Genomic DNA, 22,295 nt, shown 5'->3' with positions numbered 1-22,295 from the left:
TTTTTTTTTTTTTTTTTTTGCGGTACGCGGGCCTCTCACTGTTGTGGCCTCTCCCGTTGCGGAGCTCAGGCTCCGGGCGTGCAGGCTCAGCAGCCATGGCTCACGGGCCCAGCCACTCCACGGCATGTGGGATCTCCCCGGACAGGGGCACGAACCCGTGTCCCCTGCATCGGCAGGCGGACTCTCAACCACTGCGCCACCAGGGAAGCCCTATTTTGCTTGTATTTTAAAGTTATGCTTACACAGTGGCAAATATTTAAATGACTGGATCTGTATTTTACTCTCATGTATAAATGTTGGTGTGTAGATACAGTTTAAAAGTGAAACATAATTACAGCTATAGAATTTCTATTCTTTTTACATACATTATACATCATACAAATAAAATCTATTCCAGTGCTGCCTGATGTGATGGCATAACAAATATGTGAATCCCTGAGTTTAAATACTTATAATTTGTGAGAAATTATATTAATTTCAAAGGATAAATGAATGAAACATTCCTCTCATTAGAGCTAAGGAAAATAGGATATAGTCATCTGTGGGAAAAATGCAATACACAGTGGTTTTGGTCTAAGAAGCTGGAAATTTCTTAATTTTTTCCCACTTTTACACTTGTAAAGTTATCCTTATTGTCACATGCTTTTAAACAATGATACTCCTATATATTATACAACACAGGAATATAGCCAATATTTTATAATAAGTGTAAATGAACTATAATCTTTAAAAATTGTGAATCACTATGTTGTATACCTGAAACTTATATAATATTGTTCATCAACTATACCTCAATAAAAAAATGATATTCCTTGCATTATTTGTTGCCTATTCACCTGCATGGCTTTCTGTCTAAACAAAACCTACTTCTCCATAGCTGATAATAAGGCTTGCTTATGAGGTAAAGAGCCCAGCCTGGTGCTCATTCCTGCAGTGCTGGGCCCAAAGAGAGCCCCAAAGGTGCCTGGTTAGGGAATTGTGGCACTGGAGAGATAAAATAGGAACTTTTTATTTAGGGACATTGGAACATCCTAGGAGCCATTTCTGGAGCTTGTAATGTGTATGTCGAACATGTTACATGTTACATTTTATGTAATTCTCACAACACTTCAAGATAAATATTGTCATCTCTACACTGCAAGATAATTATTGTCATCTCCATCTTACAGATAAACAAGCTGGTTCAGAGAATTTTATTTGTCCATGTCACTCAGCTGGTATGCAGATCTCACTCTCTACAAAGCCCACTGTCCTTCCACCACACTGTGCTGCCACTGTTACAGCCTTCCATCACTCCAACAAATACTTACTGGTACTTACCCTATGCCTGGCATTGTACTAGACAGTGTGCCTCGGCTTCAGGAAACTTAGTGTGGAAGAGACAAAAAATAAACAAATAACTTTCCCATATATACTGTCCAGTAGTGATAAAGTAAAATGAGTGAAAACCAACTCAGGTTGGGTGGTCAAAGGAAGCATTTCTGAAGAGGTGCTATCTGAGCAGAGCCCTGGATGAAGTAAGGGAGTGAGACACGCAGATACTTGAAGGAACCATGGAACAGCAAGGATGGTGCCACAGGTGGTACCTTGGAAAAGCCCAGACATGGCACCAGAGTGCTGACATTCAGTCACACTGGTTTCTGTTAACTTATTTTCAATCAGATTATGTCCAGCCAAGTCAACTGAAACTCACCAGATTACTGTCTGGGAACTTCTTCCATATACCATGTTTACCCCTAAGAAAGGCACTTCTTGTGGGCAGAGGAAAACATCTGGGGAAGTCAGTCTCGGATCCTATACATTCCTGGCATTTTGCTAGTTCAACCACTGTGGACAAGTGTAACCCAGCTTTCCATGGAGTCATTGCCCTTCATAACCTGGATAAGACTCTAGGGTTCTCTCTGAGCCCTGAAGCTGCTTCAAAAAAGCCACATCAGAGGTGAGCTTGATCAGACAAAGATCCTTCCATGGAGCAAGCAGTGTAGGAGGGTGCTGCCTTGTACCAGGGCTCTCACCCATTTACAGCAAGGTTCACATGCCCACAGAGCCTGCGACAGGGCTCAATTTCACAACAGTGGAACCCGCTCATGCTTTCTTGCTCAATGAAGCCCCACACCTTTTGGGGAGAATATAAAGACCATTAAAACATGTCAGTTCTCAAGTTTATGATCTAGTGGAAGAGATGGACAATGTTCCTGCAGTAATAAATGTCATGAGTGGTACATGGTCTAAGGAAATATGAAAGAACAAGAGATTGCTTTCAATTGGAGACATGAAATCAGGTACTATGTAAAGTGTCCAACAAAGTCCCCAGCACTTAGTAAACACTCGATAAATTTTGGCTGTTATACTATGATCAGGATTGGCTTCACATAGGAAGCAACATTTGAGACAAGGTAGGATTGGCAGTCATATTACAGGATGCCCAGTTAAATATGCATTTCAGATAAACAACAGCAACACATTTTTAGTATGAATACGTCTGAATATTGCATGGGACAAACTGACACTAAAATATATTTGCTGTTTATCTGACGTTCAAATTTAACTAGGCATCCTGGTTTTTTATTTGCTAAATCTGACAACTCTTAGACAAGAAAATTTGATATGGAGATGAAAATCGGGGAAAATAAATTAGTATGTCCAAAGGTACAGAAACTGGAAAGAAATAATAATTGTTATTGGAGAACATAAAGTGCCATGAAAATACTATTTCCTTCCAGTTTCTGTACCTTTGGATATGTGGCATTCTGAGGGCTTTACAAGGATTAACTCATTTATTCTTCATAAAAACATGTGTGATAGGTTATTACTATCCCCACTTTAAAAATGAGGAATCTGGGGTATAAAGAAGTAAAGTAATTTGTCCAAAAGCGGAACTGGGAAATGGTGTAGCTGGAAGTATGAACCTAGAATGGTTGGCTCCAGGGGCTGCTTGTTTTAACCATTCTGGATAGAGGAAGCTTATCGAAGGCCTTCAGGATCAGCTCATCACCACAGTCAGTCAAAAGTCAGATCAACCAACCATAATTCCTGCATAAAGTGAAATCTCAGTTGTTAGATCTCTGCTGGTGGGCTACAGCTAGCCTGCCTCCACCACCCTCTATATTCTTTCAAGTACTCGAGTAGAGATAGGTCCTCCCATGTTCCCCTTTGCATTCCCAAAGTCACCCTATTCCTGGAATGTGGGATCTTCCACGAACTGGGCTACCTTTGCAACAGCTTATCTGAAGCAAACAAGCTTAGGGAATTGAGCAAGAACTTCTGGGACACCAACTTTACAGAAGGAGCAAGGGATGCAGGGTGCATGTTGACTGTGTCAACGGGACAAAGATAATGATTAATCAGACCTCCTGCAGACTTAAATGGGATGGAAACTCGGCGTGGAGGCAGTCCTCCTTTCTTTCAGCTGGAGTGCTCCTCTTGAGCCAGCCCCACCCATGGCAGAGATGGATTCTGTGAGGGTCCTCTTCCTGGTCCTGAGTGTGATGGGCGCAGTTCAGGTATGGCCTTCTTTATTTCCTCTTCTCTTTCTCTCTGGTGTTTATTCCACAAAGAGCTTGCAGGTTTGAGTCAGCCATGTGTACGTCCTCACACACTGTTAGCTTTATAAGCTGTAGCCAGTGGAGGCAAGTCCCTAGATGGGCTTGACACCTCAAGAATACAGGGTAATATCACCCTCAGAGGGAGACTTAGTGGGACCAAAGTGTATAAATTCACAGGGGAATCTTGGACACCTATAGCTTGGTCTTACATTGTATTTTTTCAAAGAGAAGAAATTTTTGCCATCTTTGTTGCTGTAAAGCCTTGGATTGCTAGTTAACAGAACAGATCATTCTTATGATAAGAGTTTTTAACCTAGTTATTATTTTATTGCTATTTGTCCATAATAAGCAGAACAGTGGTTTAATGTAGCTTTGCTGAAAGGTTGTTTTTGTGTTTCTTTAAGACAAATAAAAAGCAAATTAGTTATCTTTGAAAACATATTACATAGCAAAATTGGAAGAGATTAATTGATAGGTAATATGTTTTTTGGAAGCAATTGTATTCTTTTAAGATAATTACAAATATTGCAATAATTCCTAAAGTTTGACTCCAGAGACCTATGCAAAAGAAGAGAAACTTCATTCAACAAGATTTTTCAACTTCTATCTTATAAAAACATGGTAAATATGTTCCAAAATCTCAGTTACTTCCAGACTGTGAATTATTCTGTTTTATTTCTTTTCCTTTATTGCTCATAAACCCTAATACCAGAGCAGAAGAAACTAAAGAGTGTTTCTAACATAATTTTCTCCCTTATACAAATAATAAGTAAACATTTTTATGGGAAACAAGACTAACATCATTTGTTAAGGTTATACTTTGCATAATGCATGTTTCATTTATTTCTCCCTTATTGGTATAAATATTTAATTTTTGCCTGTTTTTACACTTTTTCCAATGTATGTTTGAATTTATGATTTTATTTCTTAGATGAAAAGATTGTACTTGTTCACTTAAATAAGTTGTTCTTGATTGCTTGAGTTAATATTACTATTATTGGGGTATTTTTTTGAATGAGACAGAAAATGTTAACTAATTATAAGAATAAACTACTGAGATTGATAGTCATAAAAATCCTTGTAACTTGGTGGTACAAAATAAAAATAGCTAAAACCTAAAACCAACATTGATTTCTTAGGATATAACATCTTGTTGGAAGAATATCTATATATCTTATTTCACTTGATCACAACAGAAATTTTTTTTAAAAAATCTGTATTTCTAATTATAAGGTGTTCCAAAAAAAGTATCTTTCATGGACCTTTTTATATTTTTTTGCTCTCAGTGTTCTTTTTTTCATTTCAAATAAAAATAAATTATTATGTGAGTAACCCAAAAAAGCATTTCTAAGTCTGAATTGGCTACATTTGTGTCCTTGTATATACTTGTTCAAATTATAGACCCATAAGGTCATTGTGGTAGATACTTGAAGGAGAGACAGACCTTAAGCTAAGATGGTGTAGGTTTTTTCCTACTAAAACAGAGTTAGAGGAGAAAGAACTGAGTTTTTCCATTATTTTTCTATCTCCAGACATGAATGAAAATGTAAAGGCAGTTTTAAATAAGCTTGTTGATTCAAATAATTTTCCTTTTATAATGGATCCTTTAAAGCTCCTAACATTTATTAAATGCTTGTTTAGTGTAGAACACAGTTGAGATTTGTACACTCATCTCCTTTAATCTCACAACTCCACGAAATAGGCATTAGGATTTTCATTCCAAAGATAAGAAACCTGAAACTTGCAGAGCCCCTTGGATCCCTTGCTTGGGATTTACAGGCATGCCAGCATCTCCTCCTTATCTGCTTAAAGACCTCTCTTTTGTGTCTTTATGAATCCTTAAAGGCGGCAGATCCCAGTGAAGGTGAATTTCTCGCTGAAGGAGGAGGTGTGCGTGGCCCAAGGCTCGTGGAAAAACAGCAGTCTGCCTGCAAAGAGTCAGACTGGCCCTTCTGCTCTGATGAAGACTGGGTGAGCCGTGGGCACAGGGAGTGGAGCAGGACGGTCCTTTGCTGTGCTGCTGGCAGCTCACACAGGCTGATACTTTAGGTCACAAAAAACTTGTCCAGTGGGAAATAATCTAATAGCTTCTTACATATCAAATTAAAGAAGACAGATGGAAAGGAACTTAGTCCTGAGAGCACTGTTTATATTACCTCTGAGACTCTGGGTCATTGGTGGGATTAACAGATTGGATTTTAGTTGTACGTTCAGGCAAATACTAGGAACCTGAGTATTACGACCTCTGGATTTCATGGGTTCTAATTTATGGTTAAGTGGACCCCCATTCCAGAATTTCTTTAAGATCTCTGACTAGCCCTCTTAAACTACGTTTAGGTCAAGAGATGATCTGAAGAGACTGGGGAGGGGAGCAGTGGGGGCTCATAGAAACCTTCAAATTTATACTGGATCAGAGGGATAGACTCTTTTATTAATTTTATTTTTAAAAATTTTATTGAATATAGTTGATTTACAATGTTGTGTTAATTTCTAGTGTATAGCAAAGTGACTCAGTTTTATATATATATATATATATATATATATATTCTTTTTCATATCCTTTTCCATTATGGTTTATCCCAGGATATTGAATATAGTTCCCTGGGCTATACAGTAGGACCCTGCTGTTTATCCATCCTACATATACTAGTTTGCATCTGCTAATCCCAAACTCCCAATCCTCCCCCCGACCCTCCCTCCTGCTTGGCACCCATATGTCTGTTTCCAAGAGATAGACTCTTAATGTAATTTTTCCTCTTCATTCCAGAACTACAAATGCCCTTCTGGCTGCAGGATGAAAGGATTGATTGATGAAGTCAATCAAGATTTTACAAACAGAATAAATAAACTAAAAAATTCACTATTTGATTATCAGAAGAACAATAAGGACTCTAACACATTGACTAGGAACATAATCGATATTTTGAGAGGGGATTTTGCCAATTCTAAGAGTAAGTATTACAGTTAGTGCTTTGACTTTATAGCACACAACCAAAACAACAAAAATCAGAAGTAGATATGATGTCTCCTTATTACAACTGTGATTTTATTCCAAAGTACTTTATGCAGAAAAAATATACCTTTATGATATCCCTGAATTTTAAGGAAGGGGCTTGTTTTTGTTATTTATATCATGTAAAGGAGGTTGGTTTAGAATTGCTTTAAGGTCACAAAGTAAGTCAGCATTTTGGACCAAAGACTAGAATTTAAGTGTGTTCTTTTTTAAGAGTATACACGGAAAATAAGATGAGCCCAAACTTTTGAGTAGATACTTCTGTTTCTGTCTAACAAAGGAGGAAACTGAGAGGTCAGGGGCCTTTCTCAAAGGCCAAAGGCACAAAGCTATCATGTGGTGGGGCTGGGAGTGCAACCCACAGACTCCACCTAGCTTATTATGAAGTGTTTTGCTTTGTTTTGTTTTGTTTTGTTTAAAATATAGAGCCATGTTGTCTCTTTCTCATAGGTCTAGGACTAAGTCTCATTAGGACTAGGAAACTCTGGACTCACTCTGGACATGGGCAGTGAGCTTAGTAAGGCCTCAGCTCCTGAAACCTTGCCTTGACTCTTTATATCCTTGGGAGGCACATGGCTAATTTAAAGTTGATGGTGCAAGAGCAACTGGCAAGCGCATGATCTTGTTGACCTAAAAAAAGCTTAGGAACAATTTCAAATCTATAACTGTGAAGAAAACCTTTTCAGTAAGAAAATCCAAGAATATATTCACGTCCCTTGATTAAGGATATAATGAAATAATTGGAATGTAATCAAACTGATTATTTTATCTCAATTATGCCTTTAAAATTTCAGAGTTCTTGTCTTCTGCATTTATTTGGATTACTAATAAGGCATCTTAAGTGATATCCATGGATGACTGAAGGATATTGTCCAAATATCAAACGCCTAATAGATTTAGAAATCCCAAATTAAATGTCCAAACTATTATAGAAGTAAAATGGGGAATATCCATAAGCAAATTTCCTTCTTTTGCTGGCTATTACAAGCAAATCACTCAGCAGCTACTTCAGTACCCATATTTGCTATTTCAGACAATGAAAATACATTTAGCCAAGTGTCAGAAGATCTGAGAAGCAGAATTGAGATCCTGAAGCGCAAAGTTATAGAACAAGTACAGCATATTCACCTTCTGCAGAAAAATGTCAGGGATCAGCTGATAGATATGAAACGACTGGAGGTGAGTAATTATGTGGCTCTGACCCCAGATTTCTTTGTTTTTGAATAGCAGGGAAAGGAAGGCAATAGTCATTCATTAAATGCCTACTCTATGTAAAGCAATGTGTTATAGCCATCATCTACCTACAAAGTAAGTATTATTTCCCCCACTCTACAGATGAAGAAAAAATCTCAGTGCTAGTAAGTAAAATTTCCAAGGGCACGTAAAATGGTAAAGTTCAAAAGCAAAAACTCAGTCCTTGCGTCTTATTCCAGCCCCTGCTTGTCCCCGACATCACTGTGTCTCTGAGTCTTCAGCCTCAGTCTCACAGAGGATCACATCATCAGTGTCTCCTTTCAGAGGGAATAGCACTTCACTCTTGATCTATTCTAAGATAAATCCAGATGCTCCTATTGCTTATCCTGACCAGCCTTAGAATACCCAACCTCTCTTTCACTGAGGATACTACATAAATGAAGTATTGGTTGGTAGGTCTCCAAGTCAAAGAAATGAAACCAGTTTCCAAAAATTAAATTAACTACTAAGAACTCAATAGACCTAGTTTATTATAGCTACCTTTTTTCTCTATCTTCCCCTCCCCCTCTAGGTGGACATTGATATTAAGATCCGATCTTGCAAAGGGTCATGCAGTAGGGCTTTAGAACATAAAGTAGATCTGGAGGACTATAAAGATCAGCAGAAGAAACTTGAACAGGTTACTGCCATAGACTTACTTCCCTCTAGAGACAGTCAATATTTACCACTGATAAAAATGAGGCCAGTTCCAGGCCTGATTCCCAGAGAGTTCAAGAGCCAGCTTCAGGAGGCCCCTCCAGAGTGGAAGGCACTGCTGGAAACGCAGCAGATGAAAATGGAGTTAGAGAGGTTTGGTGGAGATGGGCAAGCCAGAGGAGACTCTGCATCTCATGGAACAGGATCAGCATCAGAAAGCCCCAGGAGGCCTGCAACTAGTAGTATTGGAAATGTGAACCTTGGGATCTATGGACCTGGAGGTTCTGGCACGTGGAACACTGGCCATCCTGATCCCGGAAGCGCTGGCACTTGGAACACTGGACGCCCTGATCCCGGAAGTGCTGGCACGTGGAACACTGGCCATCCTGATCCCGGAAGTGCTGGCACTTGGAACACTGGCCATCCTGATCCCGGCAGCGCTGGCACTTGGAACATTGGACGCCCTGAGCCCGGAAGTGCTGGCACGTGGAACACTGGCCATCCTGATCCCGGAAGTGCTGGCACTTGGAACACTGGACGCCCTGAGCCTGGAGGTGTTGGCACTTGGAGCTCTGGAAGTTCTGTGTCTACAAGTTTTAGGACAGATAGCTCAGGGCATGGGAACATCAGGCCTTCCAACCCAGACTGGGGCACATTTGAAGAGGTGTCAGGAAATGTAAGTCCAGGGACAAAGAAAGAGCTTCACACAGGTAAACTGGTCACTACTAAAGGAGATAAAGAGCTTCTGATTGGTACTGAGAAGACCTCTGGTCACACAGCCACCACTCGTCGTTCATGCTCTAAAATCGTCACAAGGACTATTACACATGCCGATGGTCGCACAGAAACGACCAAAGAAGTGGTAAACTCCGAAGATGGCTCTGACTGTACTGACACAGATTTAGACTTGCAGTTGTCTGGCAGGGGTAACCTAGATGATTTCTTTCATAGGCACAATGATGGTTTTTTCTCCTCTACGTTTAAAGAGCTTGACAGTAAGATCCATTCTATGGGCTCAGACTTAGGGGATATCAGCTCTCACCCCCTCCGCCTACCTGAGGTCTCTTCCAGTAGTAAAACTTCAAGTCATGGCAAAGAGTTTGCAAGCAGTAGCATGACTATCAACAGAGGAGGCTCCACGTTTGAAAGCAAGGGCTATAAAATGGCAGATGAGGCTGGAAGTGAAGAGGATCTTGGCTTCAAAGGAGCACATGCCACCAAGAGAGGCCATGCTAAAACTCGCCCTGCCAGAGGTATCCGCACTTCTCCTTTGGGGAAGCCTTCCGTGACCCCCTAGACTAAGTTCATTACTCCTACAATATGTCTCCCATAGCACCTTTTACTTCTTTCTTAGCCCTCTATCATGCTTTATTGAAATTACAGGTTTTTGCTTATTTTTTTGTGCTAGACTGTAAGTTCCATGGGGGCAGGGACTTTGTCTATCATGTTCATCTCTGTATTCCCAAATGCCTAGCAGTGTGGAGTCAGCACTCAATAAATACATGTTAAATGAATGAATGAATGAATCCCTCTGGAACTCAATTTAAAATTTGTTTAACCAAATTCTTTTACCATTCAAAATGTGTGCCATTGGAAATTGTCACTCAACTGATTAATCATATTTTTAGTGTGTGTCTCAGTTGACATTGAGATCAGGTTAGAAACAAGTGATATTAGTATTAAATGATGCTTAGATATCTTTGCTGGTTACTTGCCATTAATCAGGATGTGCAAGTGAAGTTCCAAATTCATTGAGAAAAATCCCCCTTGCAATGTGTATGTATAAATGCTACTTACTTGCATAAGTTCCATCCCAGTGTAAGCACATCCTTTCTCTATAAAGGGAAGGAAGGAAGGAAGGAAGGAAGGAAGGAAGGAAGGAAGGAAGGAAGGAAGGAAGGAAGGGAGGGAGGGAAAGAAAGCCAGTATCTGCCTTCATTTAATCTGGGCCATTTAACTTTGTAAAGTTAAATGAGAGTAAGTTCTTCCAACCAGCTTAATTTTTTTTTTTAGACTGTTATGATGCCCTCCAAACACATCCTTCAGGTGCCCAAAGTGGCATTTTCAATATCAAGCTACCGGGATCCAGTAAGATTTTTTCTGTTTATTGTGATCAAGAGACCGGTTTGGGAGGATGGCTTTTGATCCAGCAAAGAATGGATGGCTCACTGAATTTTAACCGGACCTGGCAAGACTACAAGAAAGGTTTCGGCAGCCTAAATGACAAGGGAGAAGGAGAATTCTGGCTAGGCAACGAATACCTCCACTTACTAACCCTGAGAGGCTCCATCCTTCGGGTTGAACTAGAAGACTGGGCTGGGAAAGGGGCTTATGCAGAATATCACTGGAGGGTAGGCTCTGAGGCAGAAGGCTATGCCCTGCAGGTCTCTTCCTACGAGGGCACGGCAGGTGATGCTCTGATTGAGGGTTCTGTAGAGGAAGGGACAGAGTACACTTCTCATGCTGGCATGCGCTTCAGCACCTTCGACAGGGATGCAGACAAGTGGGAAGACAATTGTGCCGAAGTCTACGGAGGAGGCTGGTGGTACAACAACTGCCAAGCAGCCAATCTCAATGGCATCTACTACTCCGGGGGCTCCTATGACCCCAGGGACAACAGTCCCTATGAGATTGAGAATGGAGTGGTCTGGGTCCCCTTCAGAGGTGCGGATTATTCCCTCAGGGCTGTTCGCATGAAAATCCGGCCTTTTGGGACACAATAGGCTGAAGGAGTGGCAGTGAAAGCACTCTGTTTTTGTGTTTAGTGAAGAGGAGAAAAAATTAAGGAGGAGATAGGAGTCGAGGTTCTTTACAGCCTACTAAAAATTCTCAGGTGCTATTTTATTATTCTTTGTACTGTAGCTAAATGTAACTGAGACATATTAGTGCTTTAAAAAATAAAGATATATGAACTTTAAAGCTTTAAAATAGCTCTGTGGGTTTTAAAATTTTTATTAAAATGCACCAAGGGACATTCGGTACATCAGGAAGGGGGTGTTGAGTGGAAGGTCCTCTCTGCAACACTTAAGGGTGGAGTTCTGAGAACGTCTCCATTTCCCACACCACCCAAAGTCATCGGGTCATTGTAAAGTAAAAAAGTAATTTCATCCATTCTACTTGAATGGTTTTAAACCAATATGTTAAGTTGCGAATCATTGAACTGAACACTGGCTGGACTTTGTATAGGAATTTACACGTTACTAAGTACATTCATCTCTTCTGTTGGCAAGCAAATCCAGCAAGGCAGGAGAAGCCTTCTTTCCTAACAGAAATAGAGATCTATCTACTTCTTAAGTCTTCCAATGAAGACCATAATGCACATAGAATTTTTTCCCTAGAGTCTAACCAATTTCTTTCAGAAAAATACACGAAAAAAAGCATTTAAAATCTTTTAAATATTTACAAGTAGTCCAAAAACATTGAACTTACACATTAATAAAAAATCCCCACAGCATTCATTTGACTTCATTTTTCACCAATCATAAAGTATATCCTGTGATGTAATACCTGTTATTAAAGTAAGACATTCGCTTGAAACCATCTCACTAAATATGATCTATGCCATATCCATAAATTCAACATGTTTACATTGGTCAGTATTTTATATGATCTAAAAATAGATCATCTTTGATCTTGGTGAACTTAGCTCCTGGCCCCAATTTTTAACTCACATTTTCTTCTAGTGAGAACCACTTGCCACTTACCCTTGGAAATGTATGAAAATATTCCAAGCATATTGGGATCCCAGTACATTGCCCTCACTTGCACAGTTTCTATCCTAATGTAAATGCATCCTTTCTCCTAGGAAGGAAACAAGGGGAAGGAGGGAAGGAAGGAAGGAAGAGAGGGAGAAGAAGAAGGAGGTAGGGAGGAGGGGAGAGAAGAAGGAAAGACACCAGGGCTCTTGTCCAGTGCCTGGGGAGCAGAAAAAAGGTGAGTAAAAGAACTTGCAAATGAGTCACATATGAAGCCCCAGTACCCTTGCATTTCCTTATGTGCTGTTGAAAACCCTTCATACAAATAAGTGACGTCCCCCACAACTTTGTATAACTGGATATGAACTTCTTCAAAATTAAAAGAATTTTCATTCATTTCAGACATTAGAGTGCCATAGTATTTCTCGGCCTACCACCTTTACACCCACACATCTGCCTCCACAGAATTGGAGTTGGAAGTATTTTATTTTCCAGAATATCACACTATTAGGGACAGAATTGGGTCCCAAAATGAAATCAACTTTGATTGTGAAGGGCCATTCATTTCTCATTTATTTTGAAGGCTTTGAGTTTATTAGCAAAGAATAAGCAACCTCTTAATTTAATAAACAATAGCCATTATTAGCAGAATCATGATAACTGGAGATACAGTTTAGTTGTGAGAAAAGACACCAAACATCGCTTTTTCCACTTTATCTTATCTTTAACCTATTGCCCTATTTCCCTAATTCCTGAAATTAAATACTAATTCAGCCTCTCTGACTCTCATTCACTTAGAAGCCCACTTTAACTTAGCTTTCACTCGGTTACCACTCTCTTGACATTGCTCTCTTAAAAGTCAACAGGAATTTTGGAATTCTAAATTTAAGGTCCTATATTCAAGTCCCTTCTGCCTGATTTTTTTCAAACATCTGCCACTATTGTCTCCATCTACCTCTTCAAGCTATATTTCTCTCGTGCTTTCTAGTATGCCCTGCCCTTCTGTCTCACCTTTCTCAGTCTTTGCAACCGGCAATTCCTTCTCAGATCATTCCTTAAATGTAGGAGTTTCTCACTGCAATAACATTAGTACTCATTTTTATTAGTTGGGATTAGGTTTGACACAAGTGGCTTAAATAAGATGGAAAACTCTACAAGAATATGTTCCCATGGTCTTTAGGAAAGCTGCATCATAATAAATAACTTCCATCCTCAAGTTTACATCATGTCCCAAACATTCTGTCCTGTGCAATCTGGAAGAGGAGAGACAGAAGAGAAAGGAGTGCCTTGCCTCTTTTAAGAAACTTTCTAGGACATTCCATAGAGCACATCCTCTATGTCCCATAAGTCACACAGGCCAAGCTGCTGAAGAAGTCAAGACACCTTGCCTGTTCTCTTAGACACAAGATTAAAATTAGGAGGAGATGGAGGATAGAGGTTGAGGGAAGCAATTAGCAGTCCATCTTTTTTCACTCTGCAAGTGAGTATATTTTCTCCTTGGATGATTTGACAATTACTACAGATCCAATTACCATCAATAGGCTGATAATAACAATCTATAACTTCAGCCCTGACCTTCAGATCCATATTTTCAACTCATACTGAACACATCCAGTTAGATATTTCTCATTAATCTAAGATTAACTAATTATCTTCCCATCAAAACCTATTGTATCTCTCTATTTCTTATCCTAGTCAGGGGCCTCATTAGCTCTCCTATTTCCTAATCTAGAAAACTTGGGCTCCTTCTCAGCTTCTATTCTTCCTTTAAATCAACTATTTGATCTACTCCCAAACCATCTCTTACTCTAAAATTGGCCATTCTTACAACACTGTTATGCTCTTATGTTATCTTGTGTTAATCTTTTCTCATTTGAGCTGTTTAACAGTCTCTTAACCTCTCACTTTACTACCATTCTTTACTTTTTTATTGAAGTACAGTCAATTTACACAATGCTGTGTTAGTATCAGGTGTACAGCAAAGTGATTGAGATAGATATATATGCGTATATATATATATATTCCTTTTCATATTCTTTTCCATCATCGGTTATTAGAAGACATTGAATATAGTTCCTTGTGCTATACAATAGGACCTTGTAGTTTATCTATTTTATACAGAGTAGTGTGTATATGTTAATCCCAAACTCCTAATTTATCTCTTCCCCCTCATCCTCTTTGGTAATCATAACTTTGTTTTCTATGTCTGTGAGTCTATTTCTGTTTTGTAAATAAGTTCATTTGTATCATTTTTTTAGATTCCACATATAAGCAATATCATATAATATTTGTCTTTCTCCATCTCACTTGCTTCATTTAGTATGTTAATCTCTAGGTCCACCCATGTTGCTGCAAATGGCATTATTTAATTATTTTTTATGGCTGAGTAATATTCCATTGTGTGTGTATGTGTATATATATATATATATATATATATATATATATATATATATATATATACCACATCTTCTTTATCTATTCATCTGTTGTTGGACATTTAGGTTGCTTCCACGTCTTGGCTATTGTAAATAGTGCTATTATGAACACTGGGGTGCATGTATCTTTTTGACTTAGTTTCCTCTAGATATATGCCCAGGAGTGGGATTGCTAGGTCATATGGTAACACTATATTTAGTTTTTTAAGGAACCTCCATACTGTTCTCCATAACAGTTGCACCAATTTACATTCCCACCAACAGTGTGGGAGGGTTCCCTTTTCTCCACACTCTCCCCAGCATTTATTATTTTTAGACTTTTTAATAATGGCCATTCTGACTGGTGTGAGGTGATATCTCATTGTAGTTTTGATTTGCATTTCTCTGGTAATTAGCGATATAGAGCATCTTTTCATGTGCCTATTGGCCACTTGTATGTCTTCTTTGGAGAAATGTCTATTTAGGTTTTCTGCCCATTTTTTTGGATTGGATTGTTTGTTATTTGATATTAAGCTGTATGAGCTGTTTATATATTTTGGAAATTAATCTCTTGTTGATAGCATAGTTTGCAAATATTTTCTCCCAATCTGTACGTTGTCTTTCACCACCATTCTTTTGCTCATTCCTCCTCCACAAATTACCTTAAAAAATAGATCCAAACAGGTCTTTCTCCTGCTTAAGGACTTATCTCAAGGTTGGGTTAAAAGGTTTTATTTTTGCATACAAGCTGTTTCGCAAATTGATCTCCTTAGGTCTCTACAATCATTCACTTTACACTTCAGTTACATTGAATTTCTCACTGGTATTGGGATACCAGCTCCTTTAAAGATTCTGTGTCTTTCCCTATGCTTCCTAGAAGCCTCCCCTTCATTGCTTAAAATACAGCTCAGCAATGTTCCTTCTGTCACCCTTTCCTTAATGCCTACTACAGAACATAGGACCAGGAATTGTTCTCTGAACCCTCATAGTTTTTGTGCACATCTCAAAAATAACACAGTCCATCTATAACTCTGCCATATTTGTTTATGTTATTATGGCACCAGATTGTGGACTCCTTTAAGCCAGTGCTCATTTCTAGTGTCTCCTGCCATGAACAAGAATGACTCAACGACCTAAGCTGGTAGGAACCAAGATGGCAGAGTAGAAGGACATGCTCTCACTCCCTCTTGTGAGAACACCAGAATCACAACTAGCTGCTAGACAATCATCGACACGAAAACACTGGAACTCACCAAAAAAATACCCCACATCCAAAGACAAAGGAGAAGCCACAGTGAGATGGTAGGAGGGGTGCAATCACAGTAAAATCGAATCCCATAACTGCTGGGTGGGTGACTCACAGACTGGAGAACACTTATACCACAGAAATCCACCCACTGGAGTGAAGGTTCTGAGCCCCATTTCAGGCTTCACAACCGGGGGTCTGGCAATGAAAGGAGGAATTCCTAGAGAATCACACATTGAAGCTTAGTGGGATTTGATTGCAGGACTTTGACAGAACTGGGGAAAACAGAGACTGCACTCTTGGCGGGCACACACAAAGTTGTGTGTGCATCGGGACCCAGGGGAAGGAGCAGTGACCCCAGGGGAGACTGAACCAGACCTACCTACTAGTGTTGGAAGGTCTTCTGCAGAAGTGGGGGGTAGCTGTAGCTCACCATGAGGACAAGGACACAGGCAGCAGAAGTTCTGGGAAGTACTCCTTGGCGTGAGCCTTCCCAGAGTCCGTCATTAGCCCCACCAAAGAGCCCAGGTAGGCTCTGGTGTTGGGTTGCCTCAGGCCAAACAACCAACAGGGAGGGAACACAGCCCCACCTATCAGTAATCAAGTGAATTAAAGTTTTACTGAGCTCTGGCCACCAAAGCAACAGTCAGCTCTATCCTCCACCAGTCCCTCTCATCAGGAAACTTGCACAAGCCTCTTAGATAGCCTCATCCACCAGAGGGCAGACAGCAGAAGCAAGAAGAACTACAGTCCTGCAGTCTGTGGAACAAAAACCACATTCACAGAGAGATAGAAAAGATGAAAAGGCAGAGGGCTATGTACCAGATGAAGGAACTAGATAAAACCCCAGAAAAACAACTAAATGAAGTGGAGATAGGCAACCCTCCAGAAAAAGGAATTCAGAATAATGATAGTGAAGATGTTCCAAAACCTCAGAAAAGAATGGAGGCAAAGATCAAGAAGATGCAAGAAATGTTTAACAAAGACCTAGAAGAATTAAAGAACAAACAAACGAAGATGAACAATAAAATAACTGAAATGAAAAATACACTAGAAGGAATCAGTAGCAGAATAACTCAAGGAGAAGAACGGATAAGTGACCTGGAAGACAGAATGGTGGAATTCACTGCTGGGGAACAGAATAAAGAAAAAACAATGAAAAGAAATGAAGACAGCCTAAGAAACCTTTGGGACAACATTAAATGCAACAACATTCACATTGTAGGAGTCCCAGAAGGAGAAGAGAGAGAGAGAGGAAATATTTGAAGAGATTATAGTTGAAAACTTCCCTAACATGGGAAAGGAAATACCCACCCAAGTCCAAGAAGCACAGGGAGTCCCACAGAGGATAAACCAAAGGAGAAACATGCTGAGACACATAGTAATCAAATTGGCAAAAATTAAAGACAAAGAACAATTATTGAAAGCAGCAAGGGAAAAATGACAAACAACATACAAGGGAACTCCCATAAGGTTAACAGCTGATTTCTCAGTACAAAGTCTACAAGCCACAAGCGAGTGGCATGATATATCTAAAGTGATTAAAGGGAAGATCCTACAATTAATATTACTCTACCCTGCAAGGATCTCATTTAGATTCAATGGAGAAATCAAAAGCTTTAGAGACAAGCAAAAGCTAAGAGAATTCAGCACCACCAAACCAGCTTTACAACAAATGCTAAAGGAAATTCTCTAAGTGGGAAACACAAGAGAAGAAAAGGACCTACAAAAGAAACCCAAAACAATTAAGAAAACAGTCAGAGAAACACACATATCAAAAATTACCTTAAACACAAATGGATTAAATGCTCCAACCAAAAGACACAGGTTTGATGAATGGATACAAAAACAGATCTATATGCTGTCTACAAGAGACCCACTTCACACCTAGGGAAACATACAGACTGAAAGTGAGGGGATGGAAAAAGATATTCCATACAAATGGAAATCAAAAGAAAGCTGGAGTAGCAATATTCATATCAGATAAAATAGATTTTAAAATAAAGAATGTTACAAGACACAAGGAAGGACATTACATAATGATCAAGGGATCAATCCAAGAAGAAGATATAACAATTATATATGCACCCAACATAGGAGCACCTCAATACATAAGGCAACTGCTAACAGCTATAAAAGAGGAAATCAACAGTAACACAATAATAGTGGGGGACTTTAAAACCTCACTTACACTAATGGACAGATCATCAAAGAGGAAATCAAAAAATACCTAGAGACAAATGACAATGAAAAAATGACAATCCAAAATCTTTGGGATGCAGAAAAGCAGTTCTAAGAGGGAAGTTTATAGCTATACAAGCCTAGCTCAAGAAATAAGAAAAACTGCAAATAAGAAATCTAACCTTACACCTAAAGGAACTACAGAAAGAAAAAGAAACAAAACCCAAAGTTAGCAGAAGGAAAGGTCATAAATTCAGAGTAGAAATAAAATGAAATAGAAACAAAGAAAATAATAGCAAAGATCAATAAAACTAAGAGCTGGTTCTTTGAGAAGATAAACAAAATTGATAAACCATTAGCCAGACTCATCAAGAAAAAGAGAGAGAGGACTCAAAGCAATAAAATTAGAAATGAAAAAGGAGAAGTTACAACAGACACCCCAGAAATACAAAGCATCCTAAGAGACTACTAAAGGCAACTTTATGCAAATAAAATGTACAAGCTGGAAGAAATGGACAAATTCGTAGAAAGGTATAACCTTCCAATACTGAACCAGGAAGAAACAGAAAATGTGAAGAGACCAATCACAAGTAATGAAATTGAAACTTTGATGGAAAATCTTCCAAAAAACAAAATTCCAGGACCAGATGGCTTCACAGGTGAATTCTATCAAACATTTGGAGAAGACCTAACACCGATCCTTCTCAAACTCTTCCAAAAAATTGCAGAGGAAGGAACAATCCCAAACTCATTCTATGAGGCCACCATCACCCTGATACCAAAACCAGACAAAGATATTACAGAAAAAGAAAATTATAGACCAATATCACTGATGAATATAGCTGCAAAAATCCTCAACAAAATACTAGCAAACAGAATCCAACAATACTTTAAAAGGATCATACAGTATGATCAAGTGGGATTTATCCCAGGGATGCAAGTATTCTTCAATATACACAAATCAATCAATGTGATACACCATATTAACAAATTGAAGAATAAAACCCATATGATCGTCTCAATAGATGCAGAAAAGGCTTTTGACATAATTCAACACCGATTTATGATAAAAAGTCTGCAGAAACTGGACATAGAGGGAACCTACCTCAACATAATAAAGGCCATATATGACAAACCCACAGCAAAAATCATTCTCAATGGTGAAAAACTGAAACCATTTTCTGTAAGATCAGGAACAACACAAGGTTGTCCACTCCGACTACTATTATTCAACAGAATTCTGGAAATCGTAGCCATGGCAATCAGAGAAGAAAAAGAAATGAAAGGAATACAAATTAGAAAAGAAGAAGTAAAACTGTCACTGTTTGCTAATGACATGATACTATACATAGAGAATCCTAAAACTGCCACCAGAAAACTACTAGAGCTAATCAACGAATTTGGTAAAGTTGCAGGATACAAAAATAATGGACAGAAATCTCTTGCATTCCTATACACTAATGATGAAATATCTGAAAGAGAAATTAAGGAAACAATGCCATTTACCATTGCAACAAAAAGAATAAAATACCTAGGAATAAACCTACCTAGGGAGACAAAAGACCTGTATGTAGAAAACTATAAGACACTGATGAAAGAAATTAAAGATGATACCAAAAGATGGAGCAATATACCATGTTCTTGGATTGGAAGAATCAATATTGTGAAAATGACTATAATACCCAAAACAGTCTACAGATTCAATCGTTATCAAATTACCAATGGCCTTTTTTATGGAACTAGAACAAAAATTTTAAAATTTGCATGGAGACAAAAATGACCCCGAATAGCCAAAGCAGTCTTGAGGGAAAAAAATGGAGCTGGAAGAATCAGACTCCCTGACTTCAAACTATACTACAAAGCTACATGTAATCAGGACAATATGGTACTGGCACAAAAACAGAACTATAGATCAATGGAACAGGATACAAAGCCCAGAGATAAACCCATACACCTATAGTCAACTAATCTATGACAAAGGAGGCAAGGATATACAATGGAGAAAAGACAGTCTCTTCAATAAGTTGTGAGGGGAAAACTGGACAGCTACATGTAAAAGAATGAAATTAGAACACTCCCTAACACCATAAATAAAAATAAACTCAAAATGGATTCAAGACCTAAATGTAAGACCGGACACCATAAAACTATTAGAGGAAAGCATAGGAAGAACACTCTATGACATAAATCACAGCAAGATCTTTTTTGATCCACCTCCTACAGTAACAGAAATTAAAAAAAACAAAAACAAATGGGACCTAATGAAACTTCAAAGCTTTTGCACAGCAAAAGAAACCATAAACAAGATGAAAAGATAACCGTCACTATGGGAGAAAATATTTGCAAACTATCAACGGACAAAGGATTAATTTCCAAAATGTATAAACAGCTCATGCAGCTCAATATTAAAGAAACAAAAATCCAATCCAAAAATGGGCAGAAGATCTAAATAGACATTTCTCCAAAGAAGACATACAGAAGGCCAAGAAGCACATGAAAAGCTGCTCAACATCACTAATTATTAGAGAAATGCAAATCAAAACTACAATGAGGTATCACCTCACACCAGTTAGAATGGGCATCATCAGAAAATCTACAAACAACAAATGCTGGAGAGGGTGTGGAGAAAAGGGAACCCTCTTGCACTATTTGTTGGAGTGTAAATTGATACAGGCACTATAGAGAACAGTATGGAGGTTCCTTACAAAACTAAAAATAGGATTACCATATGATCCAGCAATCCCACCACTGGGCATATACCCAGAGAAAACCATATTTCAAAAAGACACATGCACCCCAATGTTCATTGCAGCACTATTTACAATAGCCAGGTCATGGAAGCAACCTAAATGCCCATTGACAGACGAATGGATGAAGAAGTGTGGTACATATATACAATAGAATATTACTCAGCCATAGAAAGGAACAAAATTGTGTCATTTGTTGAGACGTGGATGGATCTAGAGACTGTCATACAGGGTGAAGTAAGTCAGAAAGAGAAAAACAAATATCATATATTAACACATGTATGTGGAACCTAGAAAACGGTACAGATGAACCAGTTTGCAGGGCAGAAATTGAGACACAGATGTAGAGAACAAACGTATGGACACCAAGGGTGGAAAGCTGCAGGAGAGTGGGGATGGTGGTGTGATGAATTGGGCGACTGGGATTGACATATATACACTGATGTGTATAAAATTGATGACTAATAAGAATCTGCTGTATAAAAAATAAAATAAAATTCAAAAAAGGGGCTTCCCTGATGGCGCAGTGTTTGAGAGTCCGTCTGCTGTTGCAGGGGACGCGGGTTCGTGACCCAGTCTGGGAAGATCCCACGTGCCGCGGAGCGGCTAAGCCCGTGAGCCATGGCCGCTGAGCCTGTGCGTCCGGAGCCTGTGCTCCGAAATGGGAGAGGCCACAAGAGTGAGAGGCTCACGTGCAGGAAAAAAAAAAAAAAAATTCAAAAAAGAAAAAAAATGTCTCACCTACTCCATGATTGCACAGATGCTTTTTTTTTTTTTAAACAACTTTTGTGGAGTATAATTGCTTTCCAATGATGTGTTAGTTTCTGCTTTATAACAAAGTGAATCAGTTATACATATACATATGTTCCCATATCTCTTCCCTCTTGCGTCTACCTCCCTCCCACCCTCCCTAGCCCACCACTCTAGGTGGTCACAAAGCACTGAGCTGATCTCCTGTGTTATGTGGATGCTTCCCACTAGCTATCTATTTTACGTTTGGAAGGGTATATATGTCCATGCCACTCTCTCACTTTGTCACAGCTTACCTTTCCCTCTCCACATCCTCAGGTCCATTCTCTAGTAGGTCTGTGTCTTTATTCCCTTTTTGCCCCTAGGTTCCTCAGGAGCAAGTTTTTTTTTTTTTTTAGAGTCCATATATATGTGTTAGCATACGGTATTTTTTTTTTCTCTTTCTGACTTACTTCACTCTGTATGACAGACTCTAGGTCCATCCACCTCACTACAAATAACTCAATTTCGTTTCTTTTTATAGCTCAGTAATATACCATTGAAGATATGTGCTACATCTTCTTTATCCATTCATGTGTTGATGGACGCTTAGGTTGCTTCCATGTTCTGGCTATTGTAAATAGAGCTGCAATGAACATTTTGGTACATGACTCTTTTTGAATTATGGTTTTCTCAGGGTATATGCCCAGTAGGGGGGTTGCTGGGTCGTATGGTAGTTCTATTTTTAGATTTTTAAGGAACCTCCATACTGTTCTTCATAGTGGCTGTATCAATTTACATTCCCACCAACAGTGCAAGAGAGTGCCCTTTTCTC

At 39.0% G+C, this 22,295-nt stretch overlaps 1 protein-coding gene across 1 annotated transcript; it reads left to right on the top strand.

The window, feature by feature from the left end:
- Positions 1 to 3,374: 3,374 nt before the first annotated feature.
- Positions 3,375 to 11,328, top strand: FGA (fibrinogen alpha chain). Its single transcript, XM_033403680.2, has 6 exons — positions 3,375 to 3,503; positions 5,391 to 5,516; positions 6,313 to 6,496; positions 7,592 to 7,737; positions 8,324 to 9,701; positions 10,462 to 11,328. The coding sequence occupies exons 1-6, from the start codon at positions 3,441 to 3,443 to the stop codon at positions 11,169 to 11,171; spliced, it is 2,607 nt and encodes an 868-aa protein (XP_033259571.1). The 5' UTR covers positions 3,375 to 3,440; the 3' UTR covers positions 11,172 to 11,328.
- Positions 11,329 to 22,295: the final 10,967 nt, after the last annotated feature.

This window comes from Orcinus orca, chromosome 4, assembly GCF_937001465.1.
Source record: "Orcinus orca chromosome 4, mOrcOrc1.1, whole genome shotgun sequence".
In the NCBI taxonomy this organism is placed as follows: domain Eukaryota; kingdom Metazoa; phylum Chordata; class Mammalia; order Artiodactyla; family Delphinidae; genus Orcinus; species Orcinus orca.
This window is presented reverse-complemented; position numbering and strand designations above follow the sequence as displayed.